Raw genomic sequence first — 24,916 nt, 5'->3', positions numbered from 1 at the left:
GACCACGGAGGAAGAGGATTAGATGGCTTGACTAAATTTCAGGTTGCTTGACAAAGCTTGGTCAAGCTCTGAAACTGGGTTTGCAGGTGAGAGAGGAAGCTTGCTCTCTGAAGAATGGGTTGGTTTTCTGGGTAGCTAAGGCCCTCTTTTATAGCCACAAAGAACCCTAATTTTATCTAACCTCCTCCTCCCTTTTTCGTTGCTTCTTCCCACTTGATCCTATTTGATGCACTTTTCCAATCCAAGGCGCATGGGTAAGGAGCCCTTTGTGGTTCCAAGGTTTTGACGCAGCTGGACCTCCCCCATAAGGGTGAGGCGCCACCTGCTTTCCTTGTGGGTTTTCAAGATGGAGCTTGCAGAGGAAAAGAGGGATGGAGGAAGTTCTTTGTCCGATGGGTATTCCTATGAATCTCCATTGGTTTTTGCAGTGGCTTTCTATTTGACTTGGTTCTCAGACTTTTGACAATGCTAGATATTTTATAAGGTACTGGGCTGGGCTTGTATGTACAGTGTTGGGTCTTTAGCTTGTTACTTCTATCGTTTGATAGGTTTTCGTCAAGCTGCCGGAAGCAGTTTGCCTGTTGCGTTTTTAACAAAGTATTTTGGGCATTCTAATTAACACAGGGTTTTCTAAGCAGACCATTGTATTCTTCCTAAGGCTTTGGGTCATATTCTCTCCCCTCTCATGCTAACCCATGTGTTTGGGCTCAAGAAATGGGCTTGAGTTTTGGGGCTCCCAAGCAGCCCAAAACTTCCATTTCTTGGCTCATCAATGGGCCCCATAAAAGCTCGTTACCATCCATACCACAACCCACTCACGCAAGCCCGGGCATTTGCGTTGCTTGGGCCCACTTAAGCTTGTAGCGTGGCTATGTGTGAAATAATGATTTCCTGCTTGGCATGGCAAGTCGCTTGGCGTGCTTGAATTTTGTCGTCTTTGAAAGGAGACATAATGCTTGACAAAATAATTAGCATGAGCTTGTAGAGCCAATGCCTTTTATAGGCTCATTTTAATTCCTAGCGTGATAAATTGCATATTTATTTGGCATGGCACGTGATCGTGGCTCGTGAAAGCATGCATGACGAATTCTGCATGCTCCGAATCAGGTTTCTTCTTAATAAGGTGTCGCACTGGGCCGGGAATTTATTTGGGCCCAACCCTTGATTTTTTGGGCCTCAACACATAAAATCACAGCTGTTACTGTTCTTTTGTATGAAAACAACAACAGGACAAAAACCTCACAGAAAAATAGCTATATCATGAAACATAGACACATGTTGGACTTGTAAATGTCAAGTCCTTTCCCAATCTCAGATTTACAACGGGCTCATATAAAAAGGTATGTAAAAGCTGTTGTCACATGACTAAAAAACAAAGAAAGAACCTCTGCTGCCAACTTCAAAGGAGCACCTTCAGAACCAGTAAGGAGGAAAAGAAAGAAAGGAAGATCAAATCCTCATTGATAAGACCTGCAATGCATCAACAAGTACTGTGACTGGAGGACGTCTTGCAAGCAAGCTAAGCTACTAAAAAGAAACCAAAAAAACAAAAAACTTCCCCATGTTTGAGAGGACAAGTTTGGTACCAAAAGAAAAAAGCAACACAAAACTAGGTGGTTTCTTCTTTTTCTGGGTCCAGAGGTCTATCAACTTTTTGCATCATCGTTCCTTTTCATACCCTCGAAATGTTACTGTTAATCGCCTGTGTGACTAAGTTTCTCAGTCATGTATCATTATGAACTTGGTTCAATTGTATACATATGTTATCAATACCAAATGCAGTTAGCATGATCGTCTTCAGTATGAAATGAACTAGGAAGTTAAACATGTTTCACATCATTCGATTTTCCAAATAAATGCAGCCCAAAAGAATTCAAGAAAGTTGAAATGTTGTTCTCTTTACAAGGGATCTAATTCAAGATTTGGAGGAAGATGTGTGTTCTATCTCACAAAAAGAGAAATTTGGGTCATTTGAACATAGCAAAGTAGATCAAAGTTGCTTACCACTTTGTGCAGATGTTGCTTTGGGTACTGTTGGAAGTTTGGTAGCTGTAATCCCGTAAAAAAAACACCATAAAAAACGTAGCTGGAAAATAAACGTTAAGGATTCTAGGAAACAAAATTCAATGGACAAAGTAAAGTTTAACAGGTCTAGCTTACTTTTCTTGCAAGATGATGGATGTTCAGAAGAGGAAGAGGGCCATGGAGCCGCAATGTTGTCATTAAGATCACAAATGAAGCTGATTCCCGAAGTTATATCATAAGTTGCATCTGAAGGCAAGCTTGGCAGAAGGCAGCCATATTCTAATCATATATGAATGTAATAGACAAAAATTTAGATCAAAGAACAGAGCGGAAAGAATAGAAAGAACAAAAGAAAAGGATTTCTTAAGGGAATCTATAAATGCAAAACTCTAAGAGTAATAATATTTTCAAGAAATAAATCTGTTGGTAGAGAATCAATTAGCAGATTCATTGAGGATTAAACACCCAAATCCTTGTTTTAATTAATAACAACAGAATAAAAAGCCTTGATGACAGTAGAAACTGAATACAGTTAGCCTGATATACCTTCCCTTTTGTTAAGTCCTAAAGTTCTATGCAGAAAATTCAAAAAGCCATCATTTATCGTCATATGGTAGGAGAACAGGGGAACTAATTAAAGGAGATGGCAACTAATTTAATAATTAAAGTCTATCCAATAAATAAGGGAGAAAATTATGGTAAAACTGAAAATTATCAATCAACGGAGTTGAAGTGAAGTGAAAATCATAGTAAAAACAACTGAAAGTGGCTAATTGTCTGTTTAAGTATATGCATTACCTTGTGATCCAACTGATGCCGCCAATGATTAAAATCCACCACCACGGATAATAAATCAAAAAAGAATACACTAATCAGTACTCAATTTTCTTGAAAAAGAAAAAATCGAATAGGATTATAGACTTATAGCAGTCATTTATTTAACCAGATATAACAACACTGACCTTGAAGAGAGAAGTCTTTGAGATTTATATGACAAAGATTATAAACATTGTCGGATACATTAGCTTTCTGCAACTTCACTCCAAGTGATGCTGCACAATTCAAGGCCTGCAAGTTTGTAATGAAACTCTGTTGTTGCAACTGAGAAACATAACTATCCATTGCTTTGCAGCATGCTGTCTGATTACCACCATTTGCACATTCTTTCACAACAGTTGTCATGTTCGGGAAAACCAGAGGACAAACTGAACCATATGAGAAAACAACATTGAACATCTATAAGTCAACATCAGATTGATAATTCCGGATAAATCGGTCCTTAACCTTACAATGGAATGAAATGTCTACTGGATGTAAGTAAGAATTTCATAGTGGTTGTCATATTCTTTCAAATACTCAATGAAGTACAAGAGACTTATTTTTCTTTCCTTTTCCTATTTTTGTGCTGACCTTTATTTACTTTGCAATTTGAAAGTCCTCTAAGAACCTTATTCGCAGAAGAAGGATCAAGGTTACTGGCCAGCCATCGCAGGACAATATTCTTACAATCATCAATCCTAGTTGAGTGTTCAGGCAATAGATTGACCCCTTTCGAATTTGGCATACCAATCGCGGCAATTGTTCTAGCAGCATCTAATATGGCATTCTCACAAACTTGGTCACAACACTCATTGACAAGATCAACTTTTCTGCAAGCGCCAAGTAGTTTTGAAGAATCCACAGTGCTCTCAAATGTATCAACCTCTGTAACAGGACAAGAAGCTCCAGTGAGGGTTTCTGGTTCAATTGAGCATATCTTTTGAATATTCTCGTTTGCTCCTTGACCCTCTAGGATCTTCTCAACATCTGAGAGGCAGTGCTTAGCATGGGTCACATTCAAAGCGAGCATCCTAGAGTATTTACTGGATTGCCCTATAAGAGTCGCTAAGGTGGCATCAAATTGAGGACAACAAACCACATCCGCCAACAAGGGTGCAAAGGAAGCCCAGCAGTCAGTTGCCGTTACGCTCATCATATTTCCAGCCGCTGAAAAATTTAATGTACAAAGTCCTGAAATATACAAAGACCAATCAATCTAGATTCTGTTCTCCGCATTTTCCATGACATAAAGTGTCCAGTTGTTAAGCATTTCCATGAAAGGCTTTGAAAGCATGTTAAGTGGAACTTTATCCATTTATTTTCCTCCTCGCCCATGATGATAAATTTCTGCACGAAGTGAACTGTTCAAATTGTGCAACCTGTTAGGATTACTAGAAGATTTTACACTCAGAAATTGGCCAATATCTCATGCTTTCAAGTTTCAACCTCTAATTGATGCATAAACTCCCCAGACTATCTTTTATGATAAGTTATCACAAGGTAATGCACAACAAGTATTTGTGACACTAAAATGTAGTAATATGACATGCCCTGGTACCTCACATACCTGATAATTTCGGGATGCTGTAATTTGTGAATGCCGTCAATGGTGAAGGGGCTAGTAAAGGAAGGAAAGGCTGAGGGTTTACAGTGGATGAGATATCAGGAGCTATTGCTTCCGTATTCCTAACTGAACCGCCACGGGACTCATATACACCTGCACATGGGTAAACAGAACCAAAACCATACTAAGTAGACAACACCAACTTAGTCATAGAGCAAACAAGACAGCCTTGTACTTGAGCAATCCTTCAAGTAAATGATATTTTCATGCCAAATTCCGAATCCAAAAACTACAAGAAACCAAGATATGAAAATGTACCCATCAACACCATAAACTTCATTCCCAACATACAGCTTATACACAATGACCCAACTAAAAATGTTCAGAATGTAAATGAAAGAAAACAAACAAAAATGAAAAGGGAATGCCAATTGCTTTGTAGATATACGCAGTAAAATTTTCAAAATGGCAAGTACCAAATACCAATGCTGACAGAGAAGCAATAACAGGAAGGTATGAAACTTTCAAAATTTATATAAGTAATAATGCAAAATTAAGCAATTAAACCAAAACCCAGCTGATAACTTCAATGAAATCACCACAAAAAAAAAACAAAAAAAACAAAAAATTTAGCAAGGCCAAGAGACAAAATGAAGAGAAGGACAAAGATAAACTAAAACACTTACAGAGAAGCAAAAGTAGAGTAAGTGGAAGGGTTAGACTGAAAGAAACCCTTTGTCTCATTTTTGCAATCGTTCAGTGCCTACCGAGTAGAATGTGCTCAAATGAACAATGTGAAATGGAAGGCAAACACTGTAAAATTTCAAAGTTTAGCATCTGATAAGAACATTCAGAGAATTTAGAGTCCAAACGAAAATGGGAATGGCAGAGAGCAGAGAGAGATGAAAGGCAATGTGAAGTGAAGTTCAGCGGCTGCAGCCCCCCTCGGTCTCTCTCTCTCTCTCTCTCTCTCTCTCTACTCCCCTTCTCCCGCTATTGCACTTGAACAGTTCACACGTATGATACAGGGAAGCACGTGTTACGGTAGATGTGAGAGATGATCACGTGCTGAAGACCCAAGCCTTTAGAGCGGGCACGTGAGCGGCTGCTTGTTTATTTCAAGTTGTTGCGTTTTAGTGCGGCATGGCGGCTTTTGACCCGTCCGATGCCGGTCAGAAAAGAAGGAGAGAACCGTCGGATGCAAGCAATTTAGAGCCTTTTCTTTTGATGTTGGTTTCATCAATAGTCACCCCAAACCAAAGTTCCTTACTAAAATGTGTTTAATTTAAAGTAAGCCCTTTTGACCAAAATAAATAAAGTAAAAGTAGCCGTTAATAAATAAATAAACCAACTTTTTTTTTTTTTTAATTTTTCAGTTTTTACAAAGCGATATTCTAAACCACTCAAACTCGGATGCATGAACGCAGACACACGGCATTAGCCAAATCTATCTTTCTTCTTTCCAATCCTTTTCTATATTTCCTTATTTTTCGGTGGTAGAATATTGGGATAAAATGTGAAGTAGAAGTCAGTGTCACATAGTCAAAGAAAGCCATAAAACAAGTCCATCTTTAAAATGGGGCTCTGATGATGCCTTTGTGAACGGTGGTTGTCTCCCATTATTATTGATATATATAAGTATGAATACAATTTGAAAACTAAGACCTGACAGCCATGTGAAAGGATGCTTCTAAAGAATAAAGCCACTCAGCTTTTAACGCGTAAGAGTAAGACCCCTCCCTCCTCCTCATATCTATTATTATTTCAAGTTTAAATTTCAACGACCCTGAAATCATGGTATATACGTAATGCAAATGCACATGATATGCAATGAACCCCACCTCTCTCCCATCCCATGCAAAGCATCTCACGATCACATGCAGCCAACCCCACCCCCCACCACCCTTTGCTAGCTAAGCTATTAACTTACGTACGCATCTAACTTGAGTAAAGTTCTCTCGTCATACTTATAAATTATTACACAAATATTCCATGTTAGAGTGTAAATTTGAATTATGCACATTCAGACGACTATTGATCCAGATTTTTCAATATGGCATGTCATTACGTTGATTAATGGTCTAGATTCACAGTCTCTCGATACAACATTTCCGGAACATATGTTATTAATTGACTTGTATTGTATTTTACCTGCTGGTTTAGTCTGTTCTCTGTGCGTCATCATTATAACAGCTATAAGCAAAAGAAAAAGCCAGTTCATCATCAAATCCAATTATAAAAACTAGTGTTGGACGACACTTTAATTCGTTAGATGAACTTGTTGCTATATTATTATTATATATGCTTAATTTTGTAATCAAAAGTAGTTAAAAAGTTGGTGGAAGCAAAATTTGCTGGTGAAGATGTATACCTATCAAAGCATTTATTTTGGTCTCTCTTCCAATTAATTTGCATGTGTACATCTTACGTGTCCGAATTCGATACGATCGGTTCGTACGATGGATCATGATCATAATCATAATCAGATATAATCAGATCAGATAATCGTCATCGGAGTAGCTAGCTAGATAATGGGATTAGGAATAAAACAGCAATGGTCTGAGCTGGAATGTACACCAACTTAATTTTGTTGCATACTTTTACTTCTGATGGATGCTCTCTTGGAGGTATGCATATTTGCATAGAATCCAACAAATATGTAGAAACAGAGCCTACTCATTACCATTAACAAGAAATTTTTAATTAAAACATCATCTGGTGTCATCTACAGTGGCTTTGCCTTATGTTTAGCAGTGATTAGAGGAACTTAATTTAAGATAAGTTATATCTTGGACTGATATTGGAAGGAAACTTAATCTAATAGAAGTATCAAAGCCGATACTCATGGCTTTGGATATAAACCCATTAATTAATTACTACTGTGGTTCTGGTTGACAAATATTTAAAAATTAAATTAAATTAAATTAAATGAAGCTTAACAAACGGTTACGCTAACATAACATAAAATCACATAAAACAAAGAGATACTGGTAATATGAGAATGCTTAATTTATTTGGTCTATTTGGTCTCAAGCAATAATTAAATTGTTAAGTCCTCTTTGTCCTCTGAAGTACCCGGCGCAACAAACGCTGCGTCATGTGCTTTCTCTGCCCCAAACTTTCTCTCTCTATATAATATAGTTATGCTTCACTTCGTAAGTTGTAACCCCTCTCTCTCTCTCTCTCTCTCTCTCTCTCTCTCTCTCTGTGTCAAGAACTTTTCTTGTTTTTTCTTTCTTTCCTCATAAATGGGGAATTGCTTGAGAAGAAGTAATAACAAGGTTTCAGCACAAGATCATGAGAAGCATGAGGAAGCAAAAACCCCAGAAGCCAAGAAAACAGCACCAATGCCATTGCCATCCAATTTGAAGCTAAAGAGGAAGTCTGTGAGGTTTGATTTGCAAGAAGATGAAGATAGCGGTAGAGGAAATGTTGTTTCTGGTGAATCTACTAAAAATGGGGTGGTGAGAATTAGACTGGTGGTGACTCAGGAGGAGTTGAAACAACTTCTGGATTACAAGAAAGATTCAAACCATTCTTCTTTGGAGCAATTGTTGAGTGCAGTGAGGAACAGAGGAACAAGGGTTTCTGAGATTGGAACAAGCAATGATGAAAGCACAGGCAGTGGCTGGAGCCCAACTTTAGAGAGCATTCCAGAGGACCAAGATTGATCATTTTATAATTCTCTCTTCCTCTTCCCTCTCTAGCTCTTTTTCATTAATTGTAGAAGTAGAAAGTTGTTGATTATATTTGGCATCAAAAACCATGTCATGACCAAATATTGTACCATATTGTTGAGTTAATATTAACGCAAGTATGTATGTGATGTTGGGAACTTTTTTAAAAGGGGTGTGGTGCATTTCATTTCAATTTTCCATGGGCCTTCCTAATGAGAGCTCGTGACTAAAGAGAATTTGATTTACATATATGCATCTACAGTCCATTGAGGGATTCTTCAAATAATTTTATTTGAGAATCATCCTAATTTTATATAATGTATAGTACCCTACAATTTTTTTTTTCAACATATGAACACTTCAAGAAAAGACTATAACAACAATTTAATTAAATGGTCAAATTATTTTGGATTCAAGTAATTTTTTTGTAGATATATCTTTGATAGAATAATTAAAAATTAGACGGTTCGGTCGGATCCTTGAAATACAATGCATAGTAAACCCTACACAGATGATTATTTGAGAAATCCCTCAACTAAATCTTTCTGTATATATGTATATACAGTTTGGTTGAATTAGAAATAATGAGGAAAACATGACCTAATTTTTCAAAGCTAAATGTACAAGTATTTGAATTTCTGTTGGGTTTCGCTAATTGGGAAAGTTGTCAATTTGCCACAGAGCATATGATGATGTTTCTTTCTTGCATTTATCGTTATTATTTGAACGTCACATTGTGAGTCATATCAAGCCTAAAATGATTAGATAATGTCGTGCTAGGCCAAATATTTGATGTGAGGACGATTGAATGGACCTTTTAGTATGTTCAGATTGGCCATAATCATGGGTTCAAGACCATTATAAAATGTTCGCGTAAAGTTTCAAGTGCTGCTATTTTCATCATTCCTATCTTATTTCCACATCCTCCCCCACCGTATCTCAAGAAATAATAATCCTCTTTTACCAAACAAAATATCATTCCTTTTAGGCTTGAATTATATTGAAATTGAGTCTTTTAGGCTTGAATTATATTGAAATTGAGCGCAAGTCAATCCTTATATGTCAGTCCGAGAATAGCAGAAAATAAATATTGGGTTGGGGAGATGGAGAAGATGATATAATCATTTTCCTTTTCTTTTTCTAAGTTCTTAGAACCAAGTAATTATTTTCTCACTATTATATTCATTAACGGTGGGTGTAAAAAGAAGCGAACAGATGGCTGCAAATTGTTATTCAACGTGAAATTATCAAATTTAGCATATGCGCAGTAGGATTGGAAACTGCACAAATTGGATTCACAAATTGTTGATAGAGATTGAGCATGCATGAACAAAACTCACATTGATTAGATCACTGTTCGAAAGACATAACACTGCCTATAATCTTGGTACCCTTGAAAACCCCAAGGTACATATATGCAACAATTGGAAACAGTAAATGATTATATTGCTCGAAACTATTTTGTGCCCTATTCAACGACCAACCAATATGCCTGCACAGCCTGGGCAGTGTTAGGATGACGAATTTATCCCAAAAAAAATACCTGTCCCCCGAAAAAGGGACCTTTTTCCTATTATTAGGAACTTTATTTGCTCCCTCACATTTTACAATTGAAAACGCTTGCATGATGTGGATAGCAAGTCCTCTGAACGGCGAAGCGATGCAATTACTGCTTACTAAGGTTCCTGATCACATAATGAAGAATACCTCCGTGGTTGAAATAAGCCAATTCCACCTGCAAATGCAACCAAATCACATTATGAGCAACCTACAAAGAGATCTTTAATGAAAAACTTGTGCTGACAAAACCGGCTTTGAATGCCCAACAAGAACAGAACAAATAGTTTGCATCTATGGAGAAGCCGATATTTTTTTGCACACGAAAAAAATACAATATGCTTCACTTGTTTTTAGCATAAAATGCAATTATACAAAAGTAAATATAATACAAGGATGAAGAAAGTAGTAAGTACCTCAGTGTCAAAGCGTACAGTGCAGGTGAAAGATTTCCCATTGTCTGTAGTGACAGTCACATCTTGGCCGGGTTTTATCTCACTAATGCTGCTAGGGAGGTCGATGGTATAACGTTCATGACCAGTCAGTCCTAGTGTATCAGCATCCTCTCCGGCCTTGAAACAAAGTGGAACAATACCCATCCCCACCAAATTACTACGATGGATTCTCTCGAAACTTTTAGCAATAACCGCTTTAACACCCTGTTGCACACCAAAAGTTACTCAACCAGACGAGAAAAACCATAATGAAAACTTACAAACTCGTTCAAATCAAATGGCTGCATAAAAAAACTCACCAATAGCATTGGACCCTTGGCAGCCCAATCCCTGGAGCTTCCACTTCCATACTCAGCTCCAGCCAGTACAATGGTGTCATGCCCATCAGCCTTGTATCTCTGAAATGGAAGTAGAGATTGATTTAAAAGGTCTAGTGAAACTGGAGTTTAAACATTGTTATAAAGTATATTGTCGCATCTCAAAAATACTTTGTTTTATATGATTATAAAGTTCTCTAAAGAAAATGACCAACTAGTGCCTCCAGTTCCCATGATGATCAGTACTGTAAACAAATTTATCAGAAAAACTAAAAGACGCCATTAGGCAAAAGCAAGAATTTTCGCTCTTGCTGAACTAAGGACAGTGAATTCACCAAGAAGTAGAAAATACTGAAAGCATGGTAACAAATAATGCGTTTCTACAGCAAAAAAGAAAAATGGGGCACTTCATTAAAGAGTACAAGGAAAACAAAAATGGAAGTTTGTGCAAGGAGTTGGTGAAAGTAAACTCACTGTTGCTGCATCAAACACATAGAGTTTCTCTCCTGTAGGAATGTGAACTGTTTTAGGGCCCACTTCTCCATTCAAAAGCTTGTTAACAATGCGGATATTGGCAAAGGTTCCCCTTGCCATGACTTCATCATTGCCACGACGACTACCGTAAGAGTTGAAGTCTTTGCGATCCACCCCACGCTCAAGAAGGTATTTTGCCGCAGGACTGTCCTTGTGGATGCTTCCTGCTGGGGAGATGTGATCTGTTGTAATACTGTCACCAAAATTCAACAGGCAGTACGCATCCTTCACTCTCTTTGCGCCAGGAGGATCCATGGTCATACCCTTGAAATATGGGGGGTCATGAATGTAGGTTGAATTAGGGTCCCAAGAGTACAGTTTGGAATCTGGAACTGATAGCTCATTCCACGTGGGGTTGCCCTTAGTAATAGACTCATAAGTGCTCTTGAACATATCTGGCAACACGCTTGATTGTACTACCTACAAAGTATACACACTCACGAGTTCATTTCATATACTACTAAAGTTTCATTAGCAAAATATCACAAGAAATCCAAACTAATAAATATCCACCTCCGCAATCTCCTCAGTAGATGGCCAGATATCCCTGAAATAAACGCTCTTACCATCCTTCCCTGTTCCAATTGGCTCCTTATCAAAGTCAATGTCAACCTGAAAAATAAAATTTTAGCGTTAACTCAAGTGGGTGATTGATTGGGTCATAAAATGGATGCAAACAAATGACTGCGTACACACTGGCTAAAATATAATCAAAACTCACTCAAGCTACTTAAGGTGTTCATTATAGTAGTTCATGAAATGGGATAAAGAGAACAGGTAGCAAAAACTATTTCATAATGCTTCAAGACCCCAGCAATGTCTTATAAATCTCTGTTGTGTTATAAATGCCGGCAAACCATTTTTTACAGTTCATAATGATGGATAGTGGGCTCCAAATTACAGGGATTTTAATAATTATTTGCTACCAGAATAAAGAGGTGCAGATATCATAGAAATTTAAATAAAATTGTTCCAGAGTATTCTCCTGACTCAATAGCATGCACAAAAATTTAACAAGTAATAAATAACTAGGAATATAAACTATATAGCAAGTGATCCCATATCCATTGTCCCTCTCATTACTTTCTTGGTATAAAATAGTTATTTAAAAAGAAAGTGTTATCACTTCTTCGGATGGGAAAAAACTGTAATCGTTAGGGAGCACACAGGAACATAACAGAAATATAAAAGACAACCCCATCAAAAGTAATTCATCTTTCCAAGCAAGTAAAATTATATACAATGGGTTTGGCTTAAGCAATGAATAAAGGGGATGAAGCAAGGGAGTTCTTGGAATAAACTAAGGTAGTTAACTAATGTCTATACATGAAGTTGAATCACTCAACCAGAAACTAAAGTCGCCTATATGAAAAAATAAATAAAGAATTTCACTATATAGTGAGTACGACATACTGTTCCAGCAAGGGCATAAGCAACCACTAAAGGAGGAGAGGCAAGGTAATTAGCTCTTGTCAATGGATGAACACGACCCTCAAAATTTCTGTTTCCAGAGAGCACAGCAGCTGCTACAATGTCTGCAACAGAAGGTGAGAGAATTTTAGATGCACAAGCTAGAGATGAAGTAAAAACTAATAAAATGGGACATCAGTTCTTGTCAAGGAAATAATAATTCATGTAACAAGTGAATTATCTTGAGTTAAACAAAACATATAACCTTTGTGCAAAGATAATGAACATTAATACTTCAACATTACCATTTTCTGCTATAGCAGAAGCAACAGTTTCATCTAAGTCCCCTGAATTTCCAATGCATGTTGTGCACCCATATCCAACAATCTGGAAACCTTGTTGATCAAAATACTTTTGCAATCCACTGCATCAAGATTAAAATTCAATAAGTAACTTGTATCTATACATTAATAAATTTCATTCTCAAGAAACAGAAAATTACCTCTTGAGCAAATATTTTGTAACAACTCCAGAACCCGGGGCAAGACTAGTTTTCACCCATGGCTTAACCTGAGTCATTGGTTAATCAACATTCAATCATTACAAAGACAACAGGAGTTCTCTTGCACAATCCATATTGCAGACAAAAGAAAGAAAAGAAGAGCAGGTTCTTATGAGAACTGTAAGCTTGCCTCACCTGTAGACCAAGTTCACTAGCCTTTTTTGCAACAAGGGCAGCTCCAAGCATGACACTTGGGTTTGATGTATTGGTGCAGCTTGTGATTGCAGCAATCACAACACTACCATGCTTAAGCTCTGCCGGCTGTCCATGGAATGAAAACTTCGCCACCTTGTCTTGCACCTCTTTTGGTATAGCAAATCCCTGCATTCAGTAAAACATTAGGAAGGATGGCACACGATAAACAGAATTGCAACTGTAGTGTCATCAAATAAAATTACATGAAAATAGAGCATCTTAAAACTACTTGTCTTTGCTCAAGTCCATCGAAAGTTTAAAATTTATGCTAGGATCAGCAACAATGGGAAATTTCTTTTTTCTTTAATGAGAAAGAAGCAACAATGGGAAAATTTTAAGGAAGTGCTGAGGTTAACAACTCACCTTGAACCCAACCTTGTTGTCAAGACATGCATGCCAATCAACTTTCATGTCTTTCAAAGGCACACGATCATGAGGTCTGCCAAGAAGGCCAATTACACATGATTATACGGAAAGAAATTATGAAACGAGTGCAAAATACACATTGAAGAATACAAACCTCTTAGGTCCAGACATACAGGGCTCGACTTCCGAAAGGTTCAATTCTAGGTATGATGAATACACTCTTTCTGACTGAGGCTGAAATAAAGGAATATTAATCAATAGATGCATCTCAAACCTGAGAGGTTGATTCTGATATTTTAAAATTGGGAGAAAAAATAAGAAGGCGGCTCCTACCTCATTATAGTCAACAAACAATTTATTTGCCCGGAGATAACTTTCAATCATTGACACCTATAATTTAATGATGAGGTCACATATCTCTTAAAAGAATAATACTTAGCAAACTAATTATTATTATCACTTGGTAAAGTACTCACAGTCTCATCACTTCTACCAGTCAATTTGAGATACTGTAAAGTAACATGGTCTACAGGGAAGAACCCCATGGTTGCACCATATTCAGGGGACATATTGGCAATAGTGGCCCTGTCAGCTAATGATAGCTCACCCATACCTTCCCCTGCAGACATACAAACATGAGACATCATATATAGCCACGACAGAGCAAATGCAATCATTACTTAAAAGTACACCTAATAAGAAATAAATTACCATAGAATTCAACAAACTTTCCAACAACTCCATGCTTCCTCAGTATTTGTGTGACAGTCAAAACCAAGTCAGTAGCAGTAACACCATTGTTTAATTTGCCAGATAACTTGAACCCAACAACTCCAGGCAACACCATGCTCATAGGCTGTGAATTTAAAAGAATAAAGTATTATAAGAAAATTTGCAGTAAGAGTGTAAAACATGTATAGTTTTAGCATGCAAGTGTGCATTAAGGTGTATTGAACATCGCTTTATAAAATAAATATGCCTTCTCTGGTCCTTCCATAGTTTTCAGGACTTTACATTACCTGGCCAAGCATAGTAGCTTCAGCTTCAATACCTCCAACTCCCCAGCCAGCAACTCCTAACCCATCAATCATGGTTGTGTGGGAATCAGTTCCAACCACGCTATCAGGGTAGAGTAAGCCATCAGTGTTGAAAACAACCCGTCCAAGATATTCAAGATTAACCTGAAATTACAATATGTCAATTAACTTTCAGGCCAAATCCGTAAGAATTGATAATTCTACAGAGACTCAAGGGTTACATGGTTCAGTATATCTAGTTTTCAAATGATAAAAAAAGATACTACTTTACCTGATGAACAATGCCAGAACCAGGTGGAACAACAAGCATATTGTGGAAAGCATTGGACCCCCATTTAAGAAAAGCAAATCTCTCTCTGTTTCTCTGGAATTCAAGGTCCATATTGGCCTGCACGGCATTTGCTGATCCTGCAACGTCGACTTGAACTGAATGATCAATAACAAGATCAACAGGAACCTGCGTGAATGCAAAATATTATTTAAAAAAGAATACTAAGACAAATGAAAGAGTGACCCTGGCATGGTAAATTCAATAACATAGATTGTGAATCTCAGAATAAGAACTCCGCGTACCAAAGGATTGATCTTGTCAGAATCGCTCCCAAGTTTGTTCATAGCATCGCGCATACAAGCAAGATCGACCACAGCTGGAACTCCCGTAAAGTCCTGCAACAAAATCATATAAGCATTGGAAAAGGAAGACAATGATGCCAACAACTTTTGTATACTAAATTCATGACCCTAAAAAGGGTAAATGAACTCATGAATTACCTGCAATAGTACACGAGCAGGCTTGAAAGGAATTTCAACTTGCTTCGGGGCAGTCTTTTCCCAATCAAGAATTTTCTCAACATCCTCCTTCTTGACTTGGAAATTGTCACAATTACGAATAGCAGATTCAAGAAGGATTCTGATGGAGTATGGTAACCTATCTGTTACACACAAGCAGAAGAGGATGTTATTAATCGTACCATTAAAATAAACAACGAAACGGGATATCAGCCAGCTGAGTGCTAGAAAATTACCGATTCTGGGGTCGTTCAGAGAGGGAAGGCTGTAGAATTTTCCAAACTCGCCACCTCCGGGCTTGGGAAGACTTGTCAAATTTGCCTTGAAAGGGTTTTCAGAAGCTGAAACCACATAGAGGAACAGTCAAAACACAAATTAAGACTCTAAAACTACTTTCTAAATTTTATTTTATTTTAAATCAAATTACCGGCCAGGAATTTCTGTTTCTATTTCAAAATTTGATCCAACGACACCAGTGTCCCATTCATTCAATAAGACTAATTCTAAATGAATAAAAACACGAAAATTATATCAAATTTACTAGGATTTCCGAATCATTTTCTCAGCAGCCAAACAGGTTCATTATGCAACTACTGAGCAAAAGCAGCTAAACTGGGGAAGAGTTGAAAATAGCAAAAGCCAATCCAGATTTTCAAAAACAAGCAAGTAATCAACACGAATCAGATCAAAAATAAAATAGCGATGAACAATCAAAAAACCGAAACTCCGAGAAATACGGGATGAGTTGAGATGAGACGGTACCCATGGAAGCGATCTTGCGCTGGAACTGTTCGATTACAGGAGCGACGGCTCTGATCTGAGACCGAAGCGCGTAGGGGGAGCGCCAATGGACACCGCCGTGGCTCCAGCGAGAGAAAGAGCGAACCGCAGAGGAGGAGCTGAGGAAGCGTTGAGAGGCGAAGTGATGGTGAGAAGGCCTGAGCGGCGAACCAGCGAAGGTTCTAGAGATAGGAGACGAGGAAGAAGAAGAGGAGAAAAGGCGAGCCCTAGAAGCTCTGAGAAGCGAGGAGGCAGATGAAGAGGCTGTGTTTATATACATGGCGACGATCACGCATTCATAGACAAAAAAGCAGAGAGCAGAAAATGGGATAAGGATTTGATCAAGAGAGAGAGAGACAGAGTGATGATAATGATGAGATAAAAACAAAGGAGATATGGAGGATGAAGGAACAGTCGTAAGACTGTTTCTGCGAGGGTGAGGAAGAGGAGGAGGAGGAGGCGTGTGGAGAGCAAATGAAACCTAGGGCTGCGTGCCGCTTCTAGATGTAGTAATAAGTCTGACTGGCTGGGCTGGAGAGCTGGAGAGCTGGAGAGTAGGAATAGGAGAGGGTTCTATGGGGTGGGTGATACAAGAGCATTTCATTGTGCTACTATCCAATCAAGTATTTCCACGTCACCATCCATCAACAAAATAATGCTACGGACAGTAGTCCACGTGTAAGTTTCAGACTCCCCAATCGCTGATGCAGAGTCAGAACAACTCTCAATCCTGTGTAGGCGACTGTCTTAACTTTGCTCATAAATAATTTATTTTCTAAATATTGACCGAATATTTATTTTTAGATATTTATATTTTTTTTATAAGAAAATCAACTAACTACAAATACACGGTCAAGTACGAAAAGACCTTAACTTGTAGATTAGTGATTTCAAATTCGAATCTTACTCTTTAATTTATTTTTTTTCATACAAGAGAAGGGGGATTCGAACTTAGATACAAAGAGGACAAACTCTCTAGTCTAACCCACATTTACCTCACTCTACCAATGTTAGAAAAGAAAAATGCATTCATGTATGTTTCTATCTGGTATCCAATAAGCTTTTTTTTACATTAAATACTTATATATTTCTACTCTATTTCTAGAGATATAATTTTGATGATATGGGTTCCCATAAAAAATAAAAAAATAAAATTTGATGATGTGATGGCTGAGAAAGTCATAATTGCATAATTTGTTTAATTTCAACGGAATTATGCGAAATTTTGTAACGGATGATACTGTCTAGACTATTTTATTGTTAAATTAGACAAACGAATACGCATTACATGAATTTAGCTAATCAACCATTCATATTGATTATCTAATAGCATAAAATACGGCAATTAATTAAGCAACAAAAAAGAAAAGTTGCTCATTATATATTTTAATTAGTGTAGGAAGGTTCTTGAACATGTGCCCAGATTCGATTTTTATGTTAATTTCCTAAAAAACTACTTTATTGACGTGAAGTTGGGAGGATTTTGATTAGCGACAAATTATATCATACAGCCCAATTCCACATACTTTCGCAAGTCACAATCTCCCCCAAACTATTATATTACGGGATTGTGGGTTTACAATGACATTTGTAGTGAGAATAGCCAATCTTTCCCAAACTTTTTTTTATCAACTAAAAACAAAAGCATCCGAGACTATTCTTCTTTCGTGAGAGAATTCGAATCTGTAAGAGGAACTTATCAAAATGCTATTTTATTTTTGCCACCTTTGTCTTTTCTTTTTCTTTTTTTCTCTGTGTTTTTTTTGTGTGGCCCTTTTTGCCACTTAAGTAGGTAGGGACCCGATATTTCATACTTGCGACCCGAAAAGGAGGGTGGGATACACGTGGCAACGTGGCTCATATGAGCCTATGCTTTTAGCGGCAAAGATGTGAGCCTCTGATCACAAGCGTGCATGGTGGTGTAGATATATATATAATCTATATGTAGTTTTTGGCACTAACTATTGGGTCAATTCAAAAGGAACGCTTACGGTTCGCCGTTGAAAATATTGGCCAAGTGGGGGCACTGCTTAAACTTTCATGATTTAAGAGGCTTTTTTTTTTCAAACTTAGGAAAAGAATAGGGCTTTTCTCTCACCTACTGACAATATGTTAGAGCATTTTCACCGCACCCTCCAGTCCGTGCAGGAGGGGGCTTAGACCCTGCAAGTTGTTTCCAACGATACAAAACAGGCCAAGTAAAGTGTGGGCACCACCATATTCTCACGTACTAATCTCATTCTTACAACATCTTGTCACGTACTAATTGTATGATCACTTAGTATTCATGGTTTGTTTTTAATTTATTTTCATTCAAAATGTAATTTTGAGTAAATTTAAAGAGTTTTTTCTTGCGAATTGTTATAGTTGCACTTTTTTTTTAAAAAAAAAAGTTAATGAGCCCTACGTGCTAATTGGATTGTACAAATGCCATATTTTGACTCCATTATTAGGTCTCCCATATTCAATCAACTTCTATGAGCAAGTAGGGCCTATTAAGCTGACTTTGAGCTATAACTAATCGTTAAAGTAGTTGTATGATTGAAATTCTCTTGCGGAACTTTCCACAACACTAGTGCATAAACTATAGAACTTTGAAACTTCGTGCTTTTATCCTGCTAGGAAAAAGCATGAATTAAGATCTCTAATCGACTTCACATTCAATGCAAATTCTAAAATGGAAACTGTTTGACCCAATGACAATTACTGGGCCAAGTAAAAGAATAGTGGAAGGCTGTGTTATTAATCAAAGGATGAGCATTACAGGTTAAAAACGTCTCTCTTTCTCTCTTTCCCAAAAGTCCCCCTTCTTATTCCTTTTGCCTTTCTATTTAGAGCAACTCCACCGCAGGTCCAAACCCGGGCAAAAGGCCCCCCTCAACAGCCCAAGGCAGCTCCAGCGCTACAGCCTGCAGCCCGGTTTGGCGTGGGTCCCACCAGCCCGGGCAAGCCCAAGGGCAAGTTTCGCCTGGGCTTCAGCCCGAGGGCTGTGACATCAGGGTTGACGTCAGAGAGCAAAGAAATATTTTAAAAATCCAAAAAAAATCCAAAAAAATTTCAATTTTTTTTTTTAAATACCAAAAAATTATAGATGCTTTCCCTATAAATACATAACAATTTTATTCACTTTCTAAATTGTTTATATTTTGTTGCATAATATTTTTTTTCCTTTCTTGCCTTAGACTTACCCTAGACTTAGCCCTCATGGGTGGAACCACAAATGGCAAGGCTGACACTATTCACATGAATAGTGGTAGCCCTTGCTTGCCCTTGCCCTAGACTTAGCCCTTATGAGTGGACATGCTCTTATAGGAAAGAAGGGACCGACAATTCTAAGATGCACGGCTCGGCTCGGAGCCGAGCTGTTTGCGTCCCATCAGACCCATCAGAGGATGAGTGGCCCGGATTCGTTGCTAGGGGCGGGGACGGACAGAAGTAGCCTTTCTGTATAACCGGCGCTAGTCCCATCGGGGCAGAAAAGGGAGGTCTGCGCGGCCAACACTTGGCTTCTGAGGGGACAGGGCGTGGTTTACGAGGCGAGGTGGTTCGGTGGTCAGAGGGGGTCTTGTCAATGACATGTCCTTCTGTAGGCGTTTGTCGAAGTCCACGTGGCAGGTTTCTATTGGGCCGAAGTGCTCGGTAATTACCGAGCGTCAACAGAAACAATGATATCAATAGGCCAAAGGAAATTTTTGTTGTTTGAAATCATAAATACGAGGTATGATTGTCACTATATTTGTTTACAAGGCCAAAATAGTTTTTTTTAAAGTTAAATTACGGTCACGTCTTCATTTAGTAATGCTAAACCATTTTTTGATAGTCGGAGAGTTTGAATAACCAAAAAATAATAATATCATGTCATTTTCGTGTCAAAATCATTATGTGGACTATAATTCTTGAGCATTCCCATGTGACAATGTGTGATTGACTTGAGATACTGTGGGAGCAAAAATTACTATTCAATAAATCAACCCACTAGCACTAAACTTGAGAAGTAGAGCTCCAATCAAGAAACATATTTTCCTATTCTCTTTATCCATTATTACTCATGAATGAAATCATAGGATTAGTGAGACTTAATGGTCAATGCCTATAAAGGCAAACATGTCTTATGCCCATGACCAAAGGCTATGTCTCATGCCACATGGCAAAGCCTACATGGTCACCCACTGCCATGCCCATCATGGAACATGGAATTTGGAGCCCGTGACCCTAATGCTTATGAAAGGCCAATTAACCCACTAACACAATAAAGAAATAAAAAAGACATGTACAATACTATTATAACTCTCCTGCATTTTATACTTCTATTAACTTGAGCGTCGTAGTGTTTTCTTGCAAGTATCATCCTCCTCCTTCATTAGTGACAATTGAAATAGTGTATGACTTCTCAACATGAAATACAAAATTACTGGTTAGATGATCCAAAATTTTGTGCTCCAACAGATACCATTACAGTGACATCAGGGACGGAGCTAGAATTGTAAAGTTCCTGGGGCCGAAGTAGAAAATACAAATATATAAAACACCTAAGTATTCAATAATTACATGTTTAGAGCTAAATATTTCTAATTGAGTTATGTCTAATTTGTTTTAGAGAAAATTTTAACTTAAATTATAAGTTGTTTATTATAAATTTGATATATTATATATAATATAATAGAGGAAGTATAAAAATCTAAGGGGGCCAGGGCCACTCCAGGCCTAGGAGTGGCTCCGCCACTGAGTGACATACCCCTTGTATGAAAGTTCTTCTCCCAACCAAGTTAAGACTTGAACAACAGACATTTGTTCATGTAATTGCATGCATAGCAGTTTATCCACGATTGGGGGCAGAGCCACATTTAGGCCAAGGCCCTGCCCCCAAATGTTTTGTAAAATTCACCAACCAATATAATGATTTATAAAATATTAACATAAATTTGTATGTTTTCAGTTAATGACCTCCCAATAAATTTATATAAACTTTTTGGCCCCTCAAAATTAGAATCCTGCCTTCGCTTCCGGCCCACGATAATGACCTTAGAGAATGTGATGTGATTTTCTTCCTTAATTACCAAATGTACCCATCATCAAGTCCCATCTTTTATTTTTTCATTAGAGTTGTTCTAAACCTGTTTTTGTATTGTGATTAGATAACAACGTTGCAGTAATGCCGTTGACTTTTGAAAAACGAGCTGCATATGCAAATTATATATAAATACAAGATTATACTAAAACGTTATGTTCGCGGGTATACTTGTTGAACATGATGTGAATTAAACTTAACTTGCTCCTTTTTTAATTATGTGAATTTGGAGTGAGTTTCTTCTTCGTATTCAAATCTTGACTTATCATCATGCACAAAAACTTTTGATTCTAGCCTCAAGATATAGCTTGGTGTAAGAATAGGAATGAAATAGATAATCTAGCCTCAAGATATAGCTTGCTTCAACATTAATGTATATCGAATTATATAATATGGTGACTAAAATTATCAAATGATTGTTGTCTTAATAATATTTATATATTTTTTTTTCGTTGAAAGGGCACTAACATTAATGTATAGAGAAATACAAGTAGTGCCCTTTAGTTTGGGTTGCAAAGTCATAGTTGGTATTCGAATATGAAGTAGACCGCTAAAGGGCACTAATTTGTTGAAAGCATTGTCTTATATAAAGAGATACAAGTCTTTTATGAGTAAATAATATGTATTTTCTGTTTGAGTAATTATGGAATTGCATTCATAATTCAATCAAAAAGTTACTAGTCACAATGAGTTAATACAAACTAGCCACTAAGAGCACCTCCAGCGCTCCCATTTGCCCGGGCAAGAGGGGGCCTAGTGCCAGGGCTTGGTCTCCAGCGCACAACAGAAGACTGGGTAGCTTGTGGGCTCCATAAGTCTGGGCAGGCCCAAAGGCAAATCTTGCATGGGCTGTTGCCTGGGTTGGCTGACGTCATCAACCAAAAAAAGAAGAAAAAATCTTTAAAAATACCAAAAATTTCAGAATTTTTTTATAAAATAAATATCTAGTCATATTTTTCACTTCCCACACCAAAATTAATGGTTTAAGTATAAAAAGAAAATAGAAAATAAATTAAAGTGAATAGTAATTGTCATTGCCCTTGCCTTTTGGGGTGGAAACAAAAAAAGTAAAGGCTGCCACTATTCATGTGAATAGTGACAAACCTTGCATTGTCTTTGCCTTGCCCTTGCCCTTTGAGGTGGAGGTACTCTAAGGGCTATTACAATAATAGAGCAATCTAACATCAAATTAAGACAATCTGGTGCGTCTCCATTAACGATCACACATGATTGAGTAAACTCTGTCATAGGCATTCAAACTAAGATTGCAAACTCATAACGATTAAAATGAGATAAAGCTAGAAAAAACTAAGCAATAACAATACAAATAAAACTCTCACAAAAGATATGTGGAAAACTCTCACACAAGGAGAGGTGAAAATTCCATATAAAACCCAAAGAGTCTATTCGACTTATTCCAAACATAAAGAAACTGTAAAAAGGGATAATGGTGGAGATTCGATGCCAAAACGCAGTCGCATGTGATGGGTGGAGGAAAATCCTAACAAAACGAAGACAAATAGGGGAAACCTTTTGTCTATGAAAATGGTGGAAGAGAAGATATGGGAGGAAGAGAGAAGGGGATAGGGGAGGAAGAGAGGAGGGGATAGGGGAGGAATAATAGTGGCTTCCTTCCCCCTTAAAATGAAAACGATGCTAGGAGTGTTTTTTGGGAGAGAGGGCCCTTGAGTAAATAATATTTCAAGCTTATCCACTTATTATGAATTAAATTTGGCTAATTTATTCTACTCTCAAATTGTCCATATAAAACCTTTTATGGATGTAGCCCTACTTTTCTTTAGCGATCTCTTCCATTTTAGAATATAGTACTCATTTTCTTTAGTGTTTCAAGGGTTTGATTTCGATGAACAAAGCTTCTAAACGCAACACATCAATGAAACTATTCGATCGCTTATTTTTAATTCAATAATTGTCAGTTCATAAATTTTACTTATGATTTCCTCCAATAAAGTGAAGATTGACCGTTAGTGGACCAATAATCATTAACATTGTGTGTTTTATAGAGTGAATTGAATACCACATATCTAACAAATATGGATACATTTCATATTTGTTAATATTGTAACCATGTAATATAAAATGTGCGTTCTACTCATTTCATAAATAATATCAATACTACAGTGTGAAAAGCTTAAATTTAGGATGATGCACACGACACCTATTTTATGAATACCATGCATATGGTTAAATAAGATGGTGAAGGTTTAAGATCATTTCCATTTTGTGCAAAAGAAGTCTCAATCTTCAAATGTAAACGTCTTCACTTTCATCTCTTTCAAATAGAGTGAATAATATCCACTTTTTATTGTATTCAGCTTCGTTCTTCTTAACAATTACATCATAAAACCAAATGTAATAAAACAAATCCGATTTTAATACAATCCATTAAAAAAAGAAAAAGCAATTCGAACCATTTCTAATTAAAATGAGATTTGATTTCTGTACTCATGTCAATTAGAGTATATGACAAAATCATTATCACACAACTTGTATATATGTAGAGACAAGCACCAGCCTACGCAGGTTTTGCCCAAAACCGGACCACACGTCACCATCTCACACAAAGCAAAACCACCCACCAACAAAAAAAAAATCACGAGGGAGCGCAAAAACAAACCAAAGAAAAAAAAATACCCTACTAGTCTTTCCGCGCCTCAACCCTCTCTTTTGAAACCCTCACGCCTTCCTCTCCCTCCACTTCTTCCCGCCTCTCTCTCACTCCCAAACCTTAAAAACACCCCCAAACCTAACCCTCCCCATCTCTCTCTAAAACACCAAACCCCATTTCTCCCTCCCTCGCTCTCTCTCGCTCTCTCTCTAAAACACCAAGCCCCCATTTCTCTCTCTCTCTCTCTCTCTCTCTTTACACCATGAACCGTCGATCTAGAACTCTGCATCGCCGGTCCTCCCAGAACCGGTCGACCGAGCCGTTCCTCAAGTACCTAAAGCCCGGCGCGCTCGCCCAAATCCGAGACTCGCGAATCAGCAGCGCCAGATCGCACCGGCTCAACTGGCTCTCTCAGATCTGTACGTCGCCGCCTTCTTCTCCGGCGAATGACGCCGGTCTTCCACAGGTCAACGCCATCGACGGCTTTCCTTGCTTCTCCGGTCGGATCTATGGCCCCAGATGCCCCCAGAGAAAGAAACTCGCGGCGTCCAAGTCCGTTCTGTTCCTCAACCCCTCGAGCCCGGTTCACGTCTCGCCCGATCCGATAATTGATGTGTTTAGTACGGACATTCTTGCTGCACATTGAATGAAAATTGATAGAATGTTCTCTTGAACCTCGTTGTAGATTAGTTTTTGTTTGTAGTTTATGGTGGTACTTTGGTAGAGAATTGCTTAGATACAATTGAGATTATTAATAAAATTTACCGAAAAGTTCCATAACAGATGCGTTTTCCGGTGGTTGATTTATGATTTTGGTACTAATTTGGGATGCTTTAACTGTTTGATGTTGTGAACTAATAGTGGTGTTTGGATGCTTAATTATACATCTTGTTTGCGCCGTAAATCGAATTATTGCATGGGAAAATCAAAGGTGAACGATGTGTCTTGTTTGTCTAATATTATGAGCTCATCGGTGTTGTCATTCAATTGTGATACGTTCGTCGTGTTATGTCCAAAAAGAAGTGGTGTTTGGCTGCTTAATTATTCATCTTGTTTGCGCCGTAAATAGAATTATTGCGTGGGATAAGATCATCAAGGATGAACAATGTATCTTGCCTGTTTGATATTATGA

At 37.7% G+C, this 24,916-nt stretch overlaps 4 protein-coding genes across 5 annotated transcripts; 2 read left to right on the top strand and 2 right to left on the bottom strand.

The window, feature by feature from the left end:
• Positions 1–1,228: 1,228 nt before the first annotated feature.
• On the bottom strand, positions 1,229–5,668 carry LOC110764232 (putative GPI-anchored protein At1g61900). 2 transcript variants are annotated; one of them, XM_021967146.2, is made up of 8 exons: positions 5,095–5,667; positions 4,412–4,561; positions 3,436–4,035; positions 2,988–3,230; positions 2,824–2,835; positions 2,161–2,304; positions 2,005–2,049; positions 1,229–1,470 (listed from the first exon to the last, which is right to left on the bottom strand). In XM_021967146.2, exons 1-8 carry the CDS (start codon positions 5,150–5,152, stop codon positions 1,400–1,402), a joined length of 1,323 nt encoding a protein of 440 aa, XP_021822838.1. In that variant the 5' UTR covers positions 5,153–5,667; the 3' UTR covers positions 1,229–1,399. The 2 variants fall into 2 exon arrangements, with proteins under 2 accessions (XP_021822838.1, XP_021822839.1); XM_021967147.2 differs by lacking the exon at positions 1,229–1,470 and adding an exon at positions 1,491–1,702 and having other exon boundaries at positions 5,095–5,668.
• A 1,773-nt stretch (positions 5,669–7,441) lies between these two features.
• Positions 7,442–8,254, top strand: LOC110764239 (uncharacterized). The gene has a single exon (XM_021967157.2). It carries the CDS (start codon positions 7,657–7,659, stop codon positions 8,077–8,079), a length of 423 nt encoding a protein of 140 aa, XP_021822849.1. The 5' UTR covers positions 7,442–7,656; the 3' UTR covers positions 8,080–8,254.
• A 1,153-nt stretch (positions 8,255–9,407) lies between these two features.
• On the bottom strand, positions 9,408–16,639 carry LOC110764244 (aconitate hydratase, cytoplasmic). The gene is made up of 20 exons (XM_021967166.2): positions 16,070–16,639; positions 15,544–15,648; positions 15,290–15,450; positions 15,092–15,184; positions 14,790–14,975; positions 14,501–14,662; positions 14,193–14,337; positions 13,958–14,100; positions 13,815–13,871; positions 13,636–13,715; positions 13,479–13,554; positions 13,056–13,241; positions 12,861–12,928; positions 12,664–12,782; positions 12,362–12,483; positions 11,462–11,560; positions 10,889–11,368; positions 10,397–10,495; positions 10,059–10,301; positions 9,408–9,820 (listed from the first exon to the last, which is right to left on the bottom strand). The coding sequence occupies exons 1-20, from the start codon at positions 16,365–16,367 to the stop codon at positions 9,752–9,754; spliced, it is 2,991 nt and encodes a 996-aa protein (XP_021822858.1). The 5' UTR covers positions 16,368–16,639; the 3' UTR covers positions 9,408–9,751.
• Positions 16,640–23,774: 7,135 nt separating this feature from the next.
• Positions 23,775–24,564, top strand: LOC148295996 (uncharacterized). Its single transcript, XM_088251042.1, has one exon. The coding sequence runs from the start codon at positions 24,047–24,049 to the stop codon at positions 24,428–24,430; it is 384 nt and encodes a 127-aa protein (XP_088107168.1). The 5' UTR covers positions 23,775–24,046; the 3' UTR covers positions 24,431–24,564.
• The last annotated feature ends 352 nt before the right edge of the window (positions 24,565–24,916 follow it).

This window comes from Prunus avium, chromosome 3 (genome assembly GCF_965620075.1).
Source record: "Prunus avium chromosome 3, drPruAviu1.hap1.1, whole genome shotgun sequence".
Classification (NCBI taxonomy): Eukaryota; Viridiplantae; Streptophyta; class Magnoliopsida; order Rosales; family Rosaceae; genus Prunus; species Prunus avium.
Note: the sequence above shows the minus strand (reverse complement) of the source record. Positions and strands in the feature narration are given on the sequence as shown.